Here is a 17,577-nt window from a genome sequence, read left to right as displayed (position 1 = left end):
AGATCAAAGGCCAACCTGGTTCCGATCTAATATACTGCCTTTAGTAGTAAGTCGAGGCTGTCTAGCAGGAGCTCAGGTGGTACTGGCAGTAGCTACATGCTCTCTCCCTGCAGCGCACAATTCAACCCGTGTGTACTTTTTTTCAGTTGCTGCTAACTTTCAGCTCATCATATGGGGAGGCTTTTGACCAAGTTCATGCTGAGAGAGGAGGAAAAGAGAAGAGAGTCCAGGAGCCAAGCAGCAAGCCATTGTGCAAGAGTAAGCTGTCACTCACTGATCCCAGTGCTGGGGCTTGTGAACTAGACATGGCTGATGAGATCTGTCTATGTTATGGTTCTTCAACAAAAACCACAACTGTTCACTGCTTAGGTGGACGTATTCGCAGCGGACCCGAGTTCGCTGTCAGCTGTTCAGGTCAAACCCTCAGAGCAGCATTGATCTTTGAACAAAGGTAAGATCAGGAGGAGAAGGTGCTTTCTGGGTCAGTGTGAGCTTTAAAGACTGACGGTCTAGCTAAACGACATGGATGCGCACACTGAGGAAGATGATTCACCACTAGATTACTGATGTTTCCTCATTCAAAGACCTATTTTCAAAGCCCAGGGCCTCGGGAGGGCGACTTGTGACTCAGTTATTGGCGCAGCTGCTCTAAGAGGTCTAGTGCTTACAGCAAGAAACACAATGCAGCATCCTTGTGCTTAGAGCATGGCGAAGGGCGATGTGAGATAGAAAGAGCATCAAGGAAAGAGAAGGACTACAGATATAAAAAGGGCTTTAGGGTTAGGCTTCAGAAGCATTGTTCCCGACAACACAGCATATGATGGTAGCATAATGATTGAATAAGTATTCTGCTAAAACGATGAACTAGAGTCTATGAGAAAAGAAAGACATAATCGTCATTTTATGTTCGCAGTCAATTATTGGTAATCCAAAAAGAAAGAGAAGGGGAAAGGGAAGACAAGGAGGGTTAAGATCACTGTCCGTACGCCACAAATTGGCTGTGGCTGGACTAGATTGAATAATGGGGCGAGATTCCCGACGCGCCTGCCAGCTAAACGACGCGTCAAGCTCTCCCGACTCCCAGTCTCGCAACATGCCACGACGTCACACCAAGACGTCCCCTTTGGCTGTCGTTTATGCTGCCAATGCTGCCATTCCGTACATCAGCGTTCTAGCTTTGTCTCACCACTCCAACACACACAAGACTGTCGCCCTCGAGCAATGGCACCAAATGCCACTCCGGGCAGCAGAAAGCGCGGCCGCCCCCGCAAAGATGAGGTCGACCGGAATCCGTCCTCCAAGAGGGTCCGACGAGAGTCGCCTGCTGCGACCGAACACACGACTCCTAGCTCCTTGAAGTCTCTCAAACCCAACGCACTTGGCTTCACCAACCGCGCCGCAGCACACTCAGGAAGAGGAACAACTAAAAAGTCCCCAGCCCCTACGAAACAATCTGGTCTCGATATCGATGGCATATACGATTTTCAGGGCTCCGACGGGGAGCAAAGCCCCGTGAAGACTCCGTCTAGGAGAACACGCGGAGGGGAGCGCTCGACGAATACTAAGTCTCCCACGGATCCGAAGTCTGGGTTGAAGTCAATTGAAAAGAAGGCCATAAGGAGGAAGGCAGATCCTTCTGCTCCACAGGGCTCTGCATCAGGGGCCAGAGGCGCTCCGCAAACGACGTCCAGGCTGAGATACGGCCATGAGGACGAAGTTGCTGGGAGCACAGTCTCAGAGACTGAGCGTGGGGAAATTGAGAGTTCGGGCACTGAAGACGTGCACACGCCAGTAGCTACGGAATCAGACAAAGGGCTATCACTCGCCTTGATCAACAGCGTTGTACCCAAGGTCAAAGGCATCCTCACCCCTAGCAGGAGGCTTAGCCAGCGAACTGCCAAGACTGTTGCTTTCGACGAGCATGCGACCGACAACCCTACCAATGAAATCTACTTCGCTGATCTGCCGAACAAACCTGCAAAATCTAAACCACCATCGCAGACGCGACCATCTGGAAAGGAGAACAAGCCGCTCGGGAATGCAGACAAGCCCGAAGTTGAAGATGGAGAGGAGGAGGAGGAGGAAGAAGAAGACGAAGAAGAAGGTGATGAAGATGATGAGGTTTGCATTATCTGCTCTAAGCCCGACTCAGAGCCGCCCAACGAGATATTATTTTGCGACAGCTGCGATATGGCTGTGCATCAAATGTGTTATGGTGTGGTCAAGATCCCAGACGGTGATTGGTTGTGCAAAGACTGTTCTCAAGACGCATCAATTGGCGTCATTGCATCAGACAAGGAGGCCATATCGATCATGGCCGTTGAGAACGTGCCTGACATCACCAACCTTGAGCAACATTTACGATCATTGCAACGGGTCTTACTAGATCGATGTACCGGTAGGCGCCGGATTAAACTGCTTGGACAGGACGATGCCTACGACAAAACGTTCCAGTTGGTAGAGCAGACCATCCTGGCCGGCGAGGGAAACTCCATGCTCGTCATTGGTGCCAGAGGGTGTGGAAAGACGACTATGGTGGACTCGGTTCTCTCTGACCTCAGTCTGGAGCACAAGAATGAGTTTCATGTTATCCGTCTGAACGGTTTCATACACACCGACGACAAATTGGCGCTGAAAGATATCTGGCGGCAGCTAGGCAAAGAGATGGACGTCGATGATGACCTGATCGGCAAGGCCAACAACTACGCTGACACGCTGGCATCGCTGCTCTCGCTCTTATCCCACCCGTCGGAGATCGCAGAGGCCCAAGAAGGTGTCACGTCCACATCGGTGGTTTTCGTCATCGACGAGTTTGACTTGTTTGCGACTCATGCAAGGCAGACGCTTCTGTACAACCTTTTCGACATTGCGCAAGCACGAAAGGCGCCCATCGCAGTCTTGGGTCTGACCAACAAAATTGATGTGGTGGAGGGACTCGAAAAGCGAGTGAAGAGCCGATTTAGTCACCGCTATGTCTACATGTCTCTGCCCAAGACACTGGCTGCATATTGGAGCGTGTGCAGGCAGGGACTTGTGGTCGATGACGAGGACGCAAAGTCGGAGGGTCTCGATACGTCGGTCAAGGGGTTTGCCAAGTTCCATGACTACTGGACCAAGAAGACCGATGCGCTCTTTGAAGAACAGGCATTCAAGGACCACATCGAGTATCACTACTGCAGCAACAAATCCGTACCAGCGTTCCTGGGAAGCTGTGTGCTCCCCTTAGCAGGCCTCTCCCCCACAAACCTGACCCTGCGATTCAGTCCGACCCTCACCAGCGACCCGCCCGACTCGAAGCTTCACCTACTTGGGTCCTTATCAGATCTGGACCTAGCGCTTCTCATCTCCGCAGCCCGTCTTGATATCGTGGCTCATACGGACACTGTGAACTTCGCCATGGCCTACGACGAGTATACAACACTGATCGGACGGCAGCGCGTGCAGTCGGCCGCAGCGGGAATGCTGGCCCTGGGTGGAGGTGTACGGGTCTGGGGCCGAGGCGTCGCTGAGATGGCGTGGGAGCGGCTTGTCTCTTTAGGGCTCCTTCTTCCCACCGGGATGGGCGGCAGACATGGCGGCATCGAGGGAAGGATGTGGAAGGTTGATGTGATTCTGGAAGAGATCCCGGCCGCGGTAAAACTGAACGCAGTCCTTGCCAGGTGGTGCAGGGAGATATGACCGATCTGCTGCATTCGACTTTGTCAAGTCGGATATGAGTCTCTGCATACTCTAGGCTATTCGGACTTAGGAATGGAATCTCGTGCGTATCTATAAACTCTTCCGGTCGGTCATGTGTGGCTGTCTCGTCTAACGAGATGGGAACCGTATGTTCCATAGTGAAGCTCAACTTGCCAAGTGATAGAGATGATACTCTCTGCATGCTATTTCTCTTTCAACGCAAATGGGCAGGAAGCTTTCTATTGCTCGCGTAGGCGAGTTGTGATCCTGTCACATGGAGTGTTCTTGCGATCAAGCGGTCCTGCTCCGTCATTTCTTTTTTCTCATTTTATTCACTTGGTTTTACTGTTTTGTAAATTGATATAAAAAACCCCCCAGGCTGACGGTGCATTTCCCTCCCGATACATCCACCAATGCGAGACTCGACTTCTACTGGATCGCTATGCAAGAACCTGCAGTGTGTGCGGAGAGGTCACATCGCTTGTAGTCAAGACTCTCCCGCTCGAGTAGTATTCTTCTCTTCCCCCCATTTCTTCGAGATAAGTATCCGCACATCTGGTAAGAGAAGAAAAAGTGCTGCGTCGTTACTTCGTTATCTATAGGCGACACCGCCCTATGCTTCTCTTCCAATCCCTTGTTCGTCTATTTTTCTTCTACTTCTATTCTCCAGCAGCAGCAGCAGCAGCAGCAGCATTGGTCCATCCCGTCATAGAGATATCTTTGGATCTCGTCCCATAGCTAATTGTCCTCATTCAGCATGGCTGATAACAATACCAAATCCGAGATGGGTTCTGTCTCTGTCATGGAGCAAAACTTTTCCTCTCCGGAGAAGTCGACTTCCGAAAAGTCGACTTACCAGGCATCTCTGATCGAGAGACAGACCCGGACGAGGAGACTTTTTTCCATGCCACAACTATTCGCTTTCTCCATCGTTTATTTGGGAACATGGTATTCGGTTGCTATGTATGAAGAAGACTACGATCTCCCCCCCCCCCCCAAAAAAAAGCGGGCACTTGTTATACAAATCAAATACATGACTAATTTCTATAAACTTCATTATTGTTGTTGAAGGAATATGTACTTTGCTCTCGCCAACGGTGGTCCTGCAGCCTGGTTCTGGAGTTATCTCATTGTCGCCGCGTCAGTCCAGCCTTTCTGGCCCATCCCAACATCCCTTTTCTGCATGCAACACCTGCTTCTGACTGAACGACCAACTGCTGACCTGGAACAATGCGGGCAGCGGTGTGCTCTGCCAAGCAGCAACGTTCGGCGAGCTGGCATCGATCCAGCCCATCGCCGGCGCACAGTACTACTGGACATGGAACTTTGCCCCTGCAGGGTCTCGGAGGTTCCTCACCTGGATCCAGGGCTGGGCCACCTGGACGGGCTACGTGTCGCTCTTGGCGAGCTGCATCAATGGCCTCACGGTGATGCTCGAGGGCATGATTGAGCTGAACCACAGCTACACGGCCGAGGGTTGGCACACGGCCGTCATCAACTTCGCCATCATCCTACTATGCGCCGGCGTCAACGTGTTCGCCTTCTGGCTGGTGCCCTGGTTCGAACTCCTGTCGGGCTTCCTTAACGTTTGCCTGCTCGTCATCTTTTTGGTCGTGATGTGGACCTTGTCACCGCGGAACAGCTCGGATATCTTCTTCTCCAGCGAGATTGCCTCAGGATGGGAGAACCGCTATGTCTCTGCCAACATTGGTTCTTTGTCCAATATCTTTGTGTTTCTCTGTGGGTTTTCATTTAGGGTGGTTTTATTTTGTCCCTTCTGCTCCTGCCCCTACAGAGGGAGGGGGAAAAACAGGCCTGAGAGTAAATTTCTCGAGATGCAGGCAGCTTATTGACATTTGGTAATGGCCTACAGGTTTTGAAGGAATAATCCACCTCGGCGAAGAGACCCGTAATGCAAAGACAGTCGTCCCCAAGGCCATGTTCTGGTCTATGATTTTTAATGTGTCACTGGGTCTCATCATGATCATCACCTTTGGGGTATGCATGCTCTTCTCCCCTCCCCGTTCAGCAACTGGATAATCTCAAGAGTGCTTCGTCCAGATATGCATGCCCTCTCTCGACACCCTCCTCAACTCGTCCAGCCCTCTGGTCACAATCCTCCTCAACACGACAGGGTCGAACGCGGCTACTACTGCGATGGTGGCTGGGCTGGCAGTGCTGTCCATCTCGGGGAACATGGCGCTTGTGTCTTCTGTGTCTCGACTGACCTGGGCGTGGGCTCGAGACGGAGGTGCGCGTTATTCGCAGTCCCTCTTCTTTCCTTCTTGATCGGATTGTTGACTACCAGGGATCTTATCTCGCGCAGGCCTCCCGCAGTATTTTGCCCACGTCGACGCAAGGTACCGGGTCCCCGTACGCGCCATCGCCATGGTGTGCATCCTCGTAGCCCTCCTCTCCCTCCTCAACATCGGCAGCGGGACGTACATCGCCTTTAGCGCCATCACCTCGCTCTCGTCCATGTCCATCTACCTGAGCTACACCATCGTGCTGGCGTGCATGTTGTACGCGCGCCTGACGGGCAAAGTCGAGTTTGGCCGCTGGCACCTGGGCAGGCGGCTGGGCACTGTCGTCAACGTCGCAGGCCTGGTGTACACGGTGTATGCCATCCTCTGGCTACCGTTCCCCAATTATCTGCCCGTCACGGCGGCGAATATGAACTATAGCGGGCCTGTGCTGGGGGCGGTGTTGATCTTTGCGGTTTCGCTCTGGGTTGTGCGGGCGCGGACGCAGTGGGAGGGACCCAATAGGGCAATTGTGGACTTTGTTCTCAAGAATGAGTCTTGAAAGGGTATATCTAGGGCAGGTCCCACCGCCTTTGCTATCAGATGTAGGAAGGAAGGAAAGGGTAGAGTGGGGTATTAAATAATGTAAGTAAATACATAGGGAAAGAACAGAGGCGTACACATGAGATGATAGAATATGTCGCCACATAGATACGAGAATACGTGGAAATGAAGAGAATTATTCGCTCCTGAAGCTGCTCTATAGGTAACATCTATATAATCATAAATAATAGAATTTCTACGAGATCATTCTCACACATTTATTACACATTTTCAATCTGTTTATAATACCTCTTCAACTCTCCGTCTACATCAGCTCACTTACTCTCGGCCTCGGTCGGGTTCATCAAATGTAAGACACGTTACTTGCGAGGGGAGGAGGGATAGAAGGGTCCCTCATTGACTCGATAATGGCCACACGAGATGTTGGTTGACAACCTTCCATGACCGAGAACTTCCCTGGGGCAACTGCTCTTGAAGGACACTTACTTGGCGGCGACTACCGACACTCACTTTGTTATACCAATTCATGGTTTGTTTCTGCTATAGTCGAACTGTTTGTGCAGGTCTCTCTCCAGCAGACCACCCACAGTGGCCGTGTCCAAGGCCTGAGCGTTGCCACAGCGCAGTACCCATGAAAGAGGAGCGAGCCAGTGGCTTTGTAATATACTGTTACTGTCCTGCATCAGCGCATCAGCCCACAGCACGGGGCGGAATTCGGCACGCTGGGCCCGCCTCTCGCTCGCAGATGAACAAGGGGAAGCTGGAGCGCATGCAGTCATTATGATGAAGCAAAACCATGAGAAAGGAGATGGGGGAGGGTCCAGTCCGTCAGTCAGCCTCCTGATGGGCGTCCCCATATGTCGGGTCCCCACGGAAACAGACCCACCCGAGAGAACCTTGGGCCTCGAAGGATTCAGCCTGGCCTTTTGTTCCTCAGAGGTTCAGCTACTGCTGGGTGGTACCATAGCGTGCTACAGTAACGATCCTCGTCTCTGCGTGCAAATCTCTCTCCAATTGCGGCTGATGGATCCTTTTGGCCAGCACAGCAGCGCATCCACCTTTCAGCTCTATCTTTAGGGCTTGCGTGGGACCGTTTTCCCCCCCCAGTTGCACAGCCCCTGCTTCTTCGGGTGTCCTTCTGATTGGTCTGGTCGCCGATTCTCACGCATTTTGGACCCTTGAGGCCTGCACCGCAAAGCCTGGTAGACGCACGGTGCAGCAGTAAAAAAGAAAGTACAGTAGTACTACCGGATTGCAGCATGACAGCATGTCTCGTCGCCAGTACTACTATATCCTGTAGGAGACCAGCATTTTTGATTATGATTATTTTATTTCATTGGGTTTTGCGGCCGCTCGGGTGTCTCTGGATAAAACGGAATGCTGATTTGCCGCTTCGTAATTGGGACCTGCGTTGAGACCTACGGCATCAGCACCACACGGTCGGTACGGCCTTGTTAGATGTCTTGTCTTGTCTCGTCTATTTCTATTACAAGTCAGATCAGACCGCCTCGCGAGATCTCCAGCGAGAGGAAAGCAACAATGTCTTCACACAGTGAGAAGGAAGGGGGGAAAGAAAAAAGAAAGAGTGATCGACGTTGGTCTTTTGTTCTTTCCCACAGACTAGTGGCCCATTCTTCTTGGCAGGAATGATTGACCTGGTCTTTGGTGCTTAGTTTGCTTTTTGATGTTGGCTGCCTAGTTTCTCGTTTATTTGCCTGGATGTGGATCTACTGTGCTACAGTCGGGTTAGTTCGTAGTGCCTGTGGTCTTGTTTGCTCTCTACAGTAATGTTTCTCTCTGCTGCTGCGCCACTTGGAGCCCCGTCAACCGCCGTCCGCAGCCAGGATCGCCTGACATGGCAAGAGAAATAATCCCTTCATAGGCACACACACACACACACACAGAGAGAGAGAGAGAGTAATAAAGCGAGGCTGTAACACCAGCTTAGTGGCCCTTTCATCCATATTACTTATTATTCCTCTTGTCCGCCATCTCGAGTTTTGGAACTGGGAATGACTTTCTCTTCTCGCGTTATTTCTTTCCTTCCTCAATCATCATCTTCCAAATGTGCCACATTAAAACAGCGCGCGCAGGGAAAAGTAAACAATAACTGAATAAAAAGAAAAAGAAGAAGGAAACGAAGAAGAAGCAAGCATGTCTAAAAGAACAGTCTTTACAACCATCAGCCCGTTACCGGCGGGCGTCTCTCGCGAGGTGGTCATCGACTTTTTACACAACCACACCGAGATGATCGACCTCAACCCGCTCGTGATAGAGCGCCACCCCATCGAGCCCCCCGAGGGCGCCGACCTAGACGAGAAGACGTGCGTCTGGTATTCCCTCACAGACAAGATCGACTACCTGCCCGGAGGCAAGGTCTCAGGCGACGTGAGCTACACCTGCGCCTTCCACGACCTCCCCACCGGCATCCAGACGCACTGCCGAGCTCCCCTGGGCGTCGACATCCGCAACAGGTGGACCCTCAACGGCACCCTGCCCGGTGAGCCCCCCGAGCGGCCCGAGCTGGGCCTCGGCGCCCCGGCAAGCGGGCTGTATCTTCGTGAGGACTGCGACCTGCGGTGCAACATCCTTATGACAGGCTTCGTCAAGAAGAACCTGAAGAAGTCCCACGCCGCACTGGTCGACAGGCTGGTTGAGAAGGCCCGCGCCGTGTCCGTGGCACCAGCAGCAGCAGCAGCAGCAGCAGCAGCAGCAGCAACAACACCATCATTATCATCATCATCATCATCACCATCACCGCAGGAGGAGGACGGAACCAGGTCGGTCTCGCCGGCCTTTGTGCTGCCGCTATCACCGCCTCTCTCGCCGCCGCGACAGCACAGCCCGTCGCAGATTGTCACCACGACTTCCTCCACTCGTCAACATTCCCTTCCACGGAAGCCCGTCCAGACCCCATCGCCGCCGCCCCAGGCCATCAGCTCACCGCCGTCGTCGCCCTTTTTCTTGGAGGACCAGAGGAGCAGCTCGCCTCCTCCTCCTTCCCCGCCGACAATGTATGACCAGCAACCACCGCCACTCCCACACAGACTGGACAGCGTGCAGGCCCAGGTCCACGCGCAGCTGTACGCCTCGTGTCCTTCAGCCCTCCGCGTGCCCATCCACGCCCCACAGTTTCCAGCCGCCCGCCAGAGAGCGGCGTCAACCTCAACGACGACAACAACGACGACGATGACAACAACAACAACAACACCACCACCTCCTCCTCCTCCTTCCTACTCCCCTCCAGAACCACCAGCAGCTCGCCCGCTTCATCACCACCACAACCACCTCCACGACCCCTTGAGCGTTCCCTCGGCCTTGCGCATCCGCGGCTCCTCGGTCGGGTCGGCAGGCAGTCACTACCCCGGGAAAAGCCTCCCCTCCTCGCTCTCAACCAGCAGCGAGGCGCAGCACCCAGATTATCCACACCTGAGCCCGTACTGCTCCACGGACGGAAGCAGCTCGCCTGACGAGCCTGCCCCACGGACGCCACCGCTACCGCCGGCAGCGGCAGCAGCAGCAGCGCCAGTCGTGGCTGGGTTGGGTGTCATGAGCAATGCTGCTGAGTGGAGAAAGGAGGAGGAGGAGGGGAAGGAGAATGATTTTGACTGTCCTGCGGTGTTGAGGCCTGGTAGTGGTGGTGTGAGGAGCGACAGCACAGGGTTCAGTGGGCGTCTGGATGGACCGTTTGTTGCCGAGTTTGATTTTTGAGAGAAGCAAGCATGACGCGGCGTTTGTTTGTTTCTCTTCCTCTTCCTCTTTCCCTTCTCCTTTTGTCCTTTTAGCGTTTCAGTCTGGATACCCCACCAATCGTTGAACTGGTTATTTGTTTACCCTTCTTTCTTTTCAACGTGCATGAATGAGCATTCATTTGTTGTAGAGGTCATACCTATATCGTTGTAAGCTATTGCATGAAATAGACAACTATACACTCTGAGAGTCTGCAGCATCAAATGGAAAGAAAGGCCTTGAAAAAGTATGATAAACCATCAATCAATATTGTCAAGGTATATATGTCGCCCCTGATTATCATTATCTACACTTGAAAGAAAGCCTTGAATGATAGCACAAAAATATTATCCCATGCACATAGGCAGGTCAACACCTTTCGCCTCCTCTTCTTCTTATCCCTCGACAGGTTGTTGCCCTCCCTTCCCCCTTCCGTCGCCCCCTACCCGCCTGACCCCGAAGAATGGGAAGAAGAAGAAAAAAAGGAACACCGAAAAAAAAAAGAATAATCTTTTGTGACAAGAAAACTTCCCCCTCAAATCATAGCTTCCTCCTCCAACCCTTCCTTCCTTCTTCCTCTCTTCGCTTTCTTCCCCTTTCCTTTTGTCTTCAGTTCCACTTCTTACAAGACCATGGCAGCAAGACCAGCCATGCCCAAAACACCAGCCATGGCGTGCTGCTGCTTGTCGGCGGCACCAGTCACATACGCGACAGGTGGAGCCACGGCCGCGGTGGCCTGGACATAGGTGGCAGCAGCGGCAGTGACGACTCCAGCCTGGCCTGCACCACCCGCCGCGGCACCACCTGCAGCACCACCTCCCTGTGCGCCAGATCCCTGTTTTGTTTTTCCATCGTCAGTTTCCCAGGTCCTCTCTCTAGGATATATCCACATGATTCTCTCATGGCGGGAGGAGAGGAGTCAAGTGACAGGAGAGAGAAAACAAGAATCACATACCCAGCCGGCTGCCACGGTGCAAGGGCAGTTGGTAATAGTAATAGTCTCATAATCCGTAGTAGCCGTGTAAAACACATTATTGTACGTGACCACAGTAGGCGTAGGGCACACGGTCGTGAACCAGTCGACGACGGTCCAGCTGCTGGGCGCGCTGCTCGAGGCAGGAGGAGGGGGAGGAGGAGGAGGCGGGGCCCCGCTCGAGGCCGCGATGACGATGGGGGCAACCTGAGGAGGGGGCCCACCGTCTGCGACCGCGGAGACGACGGCCGCGGCCGCGAGGGGGGTCATGAGGGCCTTGATCTGCATCTTTAGGTTTTGAGCCGATATGATGATGAGGTTCGAGTAGAGAGGCTTATGAGTAAGTGAATGTTGGTCGATGATGATGAAAAGACCCAACCAGCATCTTCTTCAGGGAGACGAAACCTCCCTCTTCTTATACCCCGCAAGACAACGCGTCCATCAACAAGGAATCTCCCCATGAGAATCAAAGACGCGAGAAGAAGAGAGAGAGAGTATGTGTGTTTGTGTGTGTGCGTGTGTGTAAACGACCAAGTGGCGTGCTGATCCATTTGCCGTCTTGTCTCACGGCACAGAAAAGGAAAAGGGAAACAACATCACGCGATGAGCCCCTCTGGAGAATGAAGAAAACCCGTGTGGTAAATGAAACCTGCGTGGCGATCGAGTTTTGCTCGAGGGGGCCGAAGCCTAACAGTCAGCCAAATTACTTTCAACATCGTGTGTAATAGAGAAAGTCCGCGACATACCGCGTCGAACCGCGTCTAGGCTAGAGAAATCTGCTGGATGGAATGGAGGTGCGAAGAAGACGAGAGCTGGTCGCGGGCACGCCGATGTGCTTTGCATTCCACCAGGCCGCTTCGGCGCGACACATACGCGACCTGCCAATCAAACGCGACCTGCATTCTGGAACCTGTTGAAATCATAGTTTGGCGATCCTTTTTTCTTAGCAAATCTGACTCTCTCGATCCATTTCTCTGCTGCTTTGACAAGGCGAAGGAGGCGATTATGGGTGATGTCACCGGTTGGTTTGGATTTTGGTATCGTTTGCCCGCAACTGATTCATCGATATATACACACGCACATTCTCTCTCTCTCTCTCTCTCTCTCTCTCTCTTTCTCTCTTTGATGCTTGGAAAGCCAACCTTTTCTCGATTTGGACCCCGCCGTGACGGACACGGTTGAAGATGGGATGACGTCTCTTCAACCCATCGTGCACAACTCTCTTGACTTGGCCGCCCAGATATAGATGATGTCCCATTTGGTCTCGCCGAGGGAAAGAAGTCCTTCCCTCCCCACCCATGTGTCTTCTTCTTCATCAAATTCTTGTCCCAAAAAGAATTTAATGTCCACCCCGACCCCGGCTTGGAGCACACTCTAAAAAAGCTCCTAACCACACGGTCAATGAATATATCTCTCTTTCTTTCCCTCTCTTCATGATCCTCCCCTTTTGGTCACCGACATGCCAAATAAAAAAGATAAATAAAAAGGAGACTCCGTTGACACCGTGCGTCAGCGTTGCTTGTTTCGGGTTCGACCGCGAGGTGAAAAGGTCAAATATGTGACCCACGCAGTGAATCGACGACGAACCTAAACCCCCCACACCACTTCTTCTCGTTTCGTGCTCACCTCTCCTTAAGGCGACATCTATAACCCAGTCCATCAAAAACGCCATCACCTCCATGCCCACAAAACCGAGAAAAATTGAAGAAAAAAAGGCGCACATTGTGGCGCTGGATGCGAGCAGAGATTCGGGAAGATGGCGTAAGGCTGCCCAGAACCCTCAACCCGATTCAGTTTATGTATATGAAGCGCCGAGTCAGTGGTTCTGAATGGTGCACTGCTGTCGCTGCAGCAAATAGATACCACTTCGGTGAACTGCGCGCCTGCGTTCCGAAAGAACGTGTCGTGGTTGGCGATATGTCGTCGGTGTCGAACTCCTTTTGAGGTGTCGAGCAAGACAAAACGGTAAATCCTAGGCTGTTCCGTCTCCATACGCCTCCACTCGGGGGGCAAGTGCGGTGCTGTCGCTTACAGCTGGTGATCTTACAAACAGCTCCAGCCAGTATCATCGGAAGGTGGATGTGCGTGTCGTGGCCATCACGACCTGGAAGCAGATCATCTCCAACCCTCAAAAGTCATGGAATTTCCCGCGGTGAAAAGAGCGCTGCCAGATCCCACAACTCCTACTTGCGGTTCGACCGACTCTGACTCCGATCGAGGCCCTTTCCAACAGGATATGATACCGAATCAAAGTCGTAGTTCTTGAGGACCGACTCGTATTTCGAGGTACGAAGGAACTTGGGGACCGAGTCCTGTTTTGCGAATCAGATCAGTTCACTTGTCCCTCGGGTTTGCGTAGAGAAGGATTAAATCAGAAAAGCAAAAGAAAAAGTCCACTATCAACTTACGCTGGCCATGAGCTTGAACACAGCATTCTGAGCATCCTCGAAGAGGGCCGTCACCTCGTGCAGGGTGTCGATCATAGCCACATCTTGCCCCACCGCCTTGGTCATACGAGTAGCAAGGTTGCTGCGGAGCTGGTGGTCGATGTTGAGCTCACAGGGTGAGCCCGGGGCGAGGAACGCGTTGTAAATGCCATATGCCTGTGCCATGATCTCCTTGATGCCGTCCATCGACGTCGTGGAGGGGTTCTTTTGCGCGTTCCGGATTGCCAACTTGCACTGCTTCACAAATTCGTCTACGTCGAGGTAGAAGGACAGATTCTCCTCGCAGTGCGTCTCCCGCAGGTTCTCGCGGAAGAGCAGGCGCAGTGCCGGGTCGCTGAGGATCTTCTCCAGCCGCTGCGTGTTTGAGTCACGGGGCAGCTTCTCGTTCGGCTTGTGATCGCGAGGGGTCGACTCTGCATCTGACGTCCGCCCTCGCGAGTTCATGCCATTGATGAGATCCTTGCCGTTGGGCGTGATTTGGTAAATGGAGTGCTTGGTCGGTTGGAAGAGCTGGCTGCCAGGGTACTGCGCCGTGTAGGCCCGGTCCTGCTGGACGCACTCCATGAGCCCGAACTCGACAAAGTAGCTTGCGATCTCTACCGTCTCTCGCCGGTCGACCGTGGTAGAGCAGTCCATCAGCCAGTCCGTCGCGGCCTTGCCTGTGAATGTCTCCTTGTAGGTCTTGCCTCCTATTTTGCGCTCAGCAGCCATCTTAACGCCGGTCAGACCGTCACTATAGTCGGACAACGACTCCGAGTCGGCGGCGTTCACGTTGCTCTTGATGTTCAGACCCTTCAGGCCGGTAAATCTCCTAAACACGACCTCCATGGTCGCCCGGTCCGTCTGTAGCTTGTCCGTCGAGCTTTCCCTCTCCAGGGATACCAGCTGCGTGAGCGCGGGGCCGATCAGCTCGGCCACCTGCTTCTGCTGGATACCGTTCTTGGAACAGAATTGGTCCAGGATGGCGATCCCCTTGGGCGTCAGCTGCCAGACCGATCCCTTCATAGTGTAGACCTGCTGCAGCTTGCCATCGGCGGATTCAATCAGGCGGGCCTCGAGGAAGCGCTGACATATGGAGCGAGCCATGTCCTTGGCCATTGAGAAGGTGGTTGTCGTTGTGGTTGTGACGATACGGGAGGGGTCTTTCGGGTCGGGCATGCGGTTCGACTGGGAGAATTTCAACGAGCCCAGGTTGTTGATGGCATCTTCGGAGAGGAAGGTGTGCTCGACCTTTGTTAACCTTACGCGGTGGGCCGAGAGCGGTAACAGGCTGACGATGAGCGTCGCGAAGAGGTCCTTGAAGTCCTGCAGGCGGGTTCGTCAGCATTGGTTTCCTGCCGTGTTGTGTGCGATTGAGAACGCTTGTAGTCCGGAAGCAGGAGGGGTTGTTCGTCGACGCCACATGCCAATGGTGCAGCATGGAGTTCTTCTTGTTTTCTTCTCCTTCCCTTATCTCCTCCCGAGTGTGTGGAGCAGCTGGGCAAATAAAGACGAATGAAAAGTTGAGAGGGGAAGAGGGAAGGTGGAGGGGAAGCGGGGGCCCAGTCAAAGTCGAGACTTACTTTCGTGAACGGCCTATCATCATCCGTCATCCGCAGTAGCCTCGAAGACGTCTGATGCATCTTGTTGTCGATTTTCGGCAGGTGAACTGGAGGAGGTTGCGAAGGATCGGTCTTGGAGTAAGGCTGGGCGTGAAACCCTTCCCGAGCCAGGTTGGGCTGGCTGGCTGGAACCGCCTTGTTGTAGGAGGGGCCTTGCTGGGAGGTGCTGAGCAGGTTCGTGGATGACGAAGAGGACAGAACCGAGGCAGGTCGGTGGTGGCGCGAGGTCTTATCCGGCGAGGAGGGATCGGCAGCACCACGCGAGAGGGCAGCGATATCCCCAGTGATCGACAGGCGGCTCAGAGATCGCTTATGGCGAACGTTGGGATCGGAAATTGTGTTGGCAATGGCCGTCTGGGTGCGGTCCAACGCAGACGCGGCAAAAGCAAAGAATCCGCCTGACCTCTGACCTCTCAGATCCCCGCGGGTGGAGCTGGCGCCAAACTGCTGATACTGCTGCTGCTGCTGCGACTGCGACTTGCGGCGGCCCTGCAGCAGGAGTGAAGGCCTGGAGGACGAGGAGGAGGGTGAAGGGCCGAGTTCTGCGACGGAATCTAGTGAAGGGTGTGGTGGTAGTAGTGCGGCGGGAGGCGTGACCGGTGCCGAGTAGGGACCGCTGAGATTGACAGGACTTGGGCGATGGCGGAAACGGTCCTGGCCCGCGGTGTTGTTGTTATTGTTGTTGTTGGAGGATGGTAGCGAGACTGTCGAGGCAGTGGCAGCAGTAGAGCTGGGAGAGGGCTCGGAGTCCTGGTCGGAGACGGAGCTCGGCGTGGACGGTAGGGACGAGAGTGAGGCAGAAGAGTTGAGGAGTGATGAGGACGAATGGTTGCCGCCGGTGGTATTATTGTGGAGATGAGCTGGTCGAGGAGAAGATGAGACGCCGGCAGCCATCTAACAAAGGGCCAAAGAGAGAAGAAGGTCTTGAGTTAGCAAGAGTGGAAAGAAAGAAAAAGAAGAAAAGAAGTCCCTTGGTCGGGGTCTTCTTTTTCTGGTTCTAGTCCTGGTCTTGTGTGTGCGCTGCGTGTGTGCGGTGTGCAAGAGGAGGTGGGAGGATAAATGGGGGGAGGGGAGATCGGGTCAGGTTCAAGGTCAAGGTCAAGGTCAAGGTCAGTCCAAGGCCCAAGACCAGGCGCAGGGCAGCGGCGGCGGTGGATTGTGGACACCAGCGACGTGACATGGACTAGGGCAACTGAGTCTTGTCAAGATTCCGGCGGGACCAGGCTGACTATGGAGTGGGTATTTTGATGATGGGAGGTGGAGGTGGTGGTAATAGTGGCAGTGGTATTTTATTTGATGTTGATGTAGTTGCATGTACTTGTGGTCGGTTGTGGGTTTGTCTGGACGCCGCATCACTTTGCCTCTTTTTGAGGACGAGCAAGAGGCCTTCTGATGTGTGATGATGGATCTTTAGGAGATGAGAGGAGGGGAGAGGGCAAGGAGGAAGAAGGGGAAGGCCAGGGGATGAGGGAACAAAAAAAAGAAGGCTTGCCTGCTGATGCAAAGGGGATGATCGTGCTGGCCGTTGTTGGACAGGAAATGAGCGGGCATTGAGCAGCAGAGGGGCCCTCGTGTCGTCGTGTCTCGCTCGTGCCGTGCGCAGTGATCCGTAACATGTACCGACCCATACAAAATCCAGCTGATTGATGCAGGTACAGTCACTGAACCGTGTTCGTGCAGCTGGGGTGGGCAGTGTCCAACAGAGCAGCAACGAGCGTGTGATGGAGACAGAGATAGAGAGAGACACAGAGGAGCAGAGGAGGCGTCCAGATGGGCTGGCTACGTGATGTGATGGCGATGAGAGACGATCATTAAGCGAGGCGGGATGGGCCGGGAACAAGAAAGCGAAGTCACAGGAGGAAGTGGAGGACAAAGATCAAGGGGAAAACCCGTAGGACCAAAAGAGAAAAGGGAAGAATGAGTAACAGGGTCAGAAGGGTTGAGATGTGAGCTGTGTCCAGGGGAGAAGGGGAGAATGGTGAAAAGGGAAAGAGTCGAGAGAAAAGAGGAAAGATAATACGCACGCAGCAATTGCTCACGCCCCCTCGGTTGGCTTTCTGTAGCCGTGTGGCGGCTTGCAGTAGGTTCAAACCACACGCTGCCGGATGCGACAGAAGGAGATTGAATGACGGATGGATTTGCAGGCTTGGGTGAGATGGATGGATGGATTGAACACGACGACCTGGGCGTGGCCTGGCCTGGCCTGATCTGACCTGTGACCTGACCTGACAGGAAGTCTGAGCCGGCAGGTAATAATAACAGTAATTGGGAGGGGGGAAAAAAAGAATTGGAGGGTGAAAAAGTGACAAAGTGACAGTGATGAACCACCCACCCACACAAAC

At 53.5% G+C, this 17,577-nt stretch overlaps 6 protein-coding genes across 6 annotated transcripts; 3 read left to right on the top strand and 3 right to left on the bottom strand.

Annotated features, from left to right (window-relative positions):
* Positions 1 to 2,106: 2,106 nt before the first annotated feature.
* M406DRAFT_40012 (uncharacterized protein) lies at positions 2,107 to 3,678 on the top strand (the record flags this gene model as incomplete). Its single annotated transcript, XM_040924125.1, has 1 exon — positions 2,107 to 3,678. A coding segment is annotated over one exon (1,572 nt), but the record flags the coding sequence as incomplete, so codon positions are not given.
* Positions 3,679 to 4,480: 802 nt separating this feature from the next.
* M406DRAFT_40378 (uncharacterized protein) lies at positions 4,481 to 6,483 on the top strand (the record flags this gene model as incomplete). Its single annotated transcript, XM_040924132.1, has 6 exons — positions 4,481 to 4,641; positions 4,750 to 4,818; positions 4,919 to 5,418; positions 5,552 to 5,676; positions 5,740 to 5,935; positions 6,005 to 6,483. The coding sequence occupies 6 exons, from the start codon at positions 4,481 to 4,483 to the stop codon at positions 6,481 to 6,483; spliced, it is 1,530 nt and encodes a 509-aa protein (XP_040778567.1).
* A 2,040-nt stretch (positions 6,484 to 8,523) lies between these two features.
* M406DRAFT_321632 (uncharacterized protein) lies at positions 8,524 to 9,149 on the top strand (the record flags this gene model as incomplete). Its single annotated transcript, XM_040919535.1, has 1 exon — positions 8,524 to 9,149. A coding segment is annotated over exon 1 (503 nt), but the record flags the coding sequence as incomplete, so codon positions are not given.
* Positions 9,150 to 10,836: 1,687 nt separating this feature from the next.
* Positions 10,837 to 11,475, bottom strand: M406DRAFT_328674 (uncharacterized protein; the record flags this gene model as incomplete). The annotated part of the gene is made up of 2 exons (XM_040920354.1): positions 10,837 to 11,049; positions 11,170 to 11,475. 2 exons carry the CDS (start codon positions 11,473 to 11,475, stop codon positions 10,837 to 10,839), a joined length of 519 nt encoding a protein of 172 aa, XP_040778565.1.
* A 719-nt stretch (positions 11,476 to 12,194) lies between these two features.
* On the bottom strand, positions 12,195 to 12,919 carry M406DRAFT_102036 (uncharacterized protein). The gene has a single exon (XM_040914980.1). The coding sequence runs from the start codon at positions 12,908 to 12,910 to the stop codon at positions 12,527 to 12,529; it is 384 nt and encodes a 127-aa protein (XP_040778564.1). The 5' UTR covers positions 12,911 to 12,919; the 3' UTR covers positions 12,195 to 12,526.
* Positions 12,920 to 13,370: 451 nt separating this feature from the next.
* M406DRAFT_61450 (uncharacterized protein) lies at positions 13,371 to 15,256 on the bottom strand (the record flags this gene model as incomplete). The annotated part of the gene is made up of 3 exons (XM_040924738.1): positions 13,371 to 13,499; positions 13,596 to 14,939; positions 15,197 to 15,256. The coding sequence occupies 3 exons, from the start codon at positions 15,254 to 15,256 to the stop codon at positions 13,371 to 13,373; spliced, it is 1,533 nt and encodes a 510-aa protein (XP_040778563.1).
* Positions 15,257 to 17,577: the final 2,321 nt, after the last annotated feature.

This window comes from Cryphonectria parasitica (genome assembly GCF_011745365.1).
Source record: "Cryphonectria parasitica EP155 unplaced genomic scaffold M406scaffold_3, whole genome shotgun sequence".
NCBI classification, from domain to species: domain Eukaryota; kingdom Fungi; phylum Ascomycota; class Sordariomycetes; order Diaporthales; family Cryphonectriaceae; genus Cryphonectria; species Cryphonectria parasitica.
Note: the sequence above shows the minus strand (reverse complement) of the source record. Positions and strands in the feature narration are given on the sequence as shown.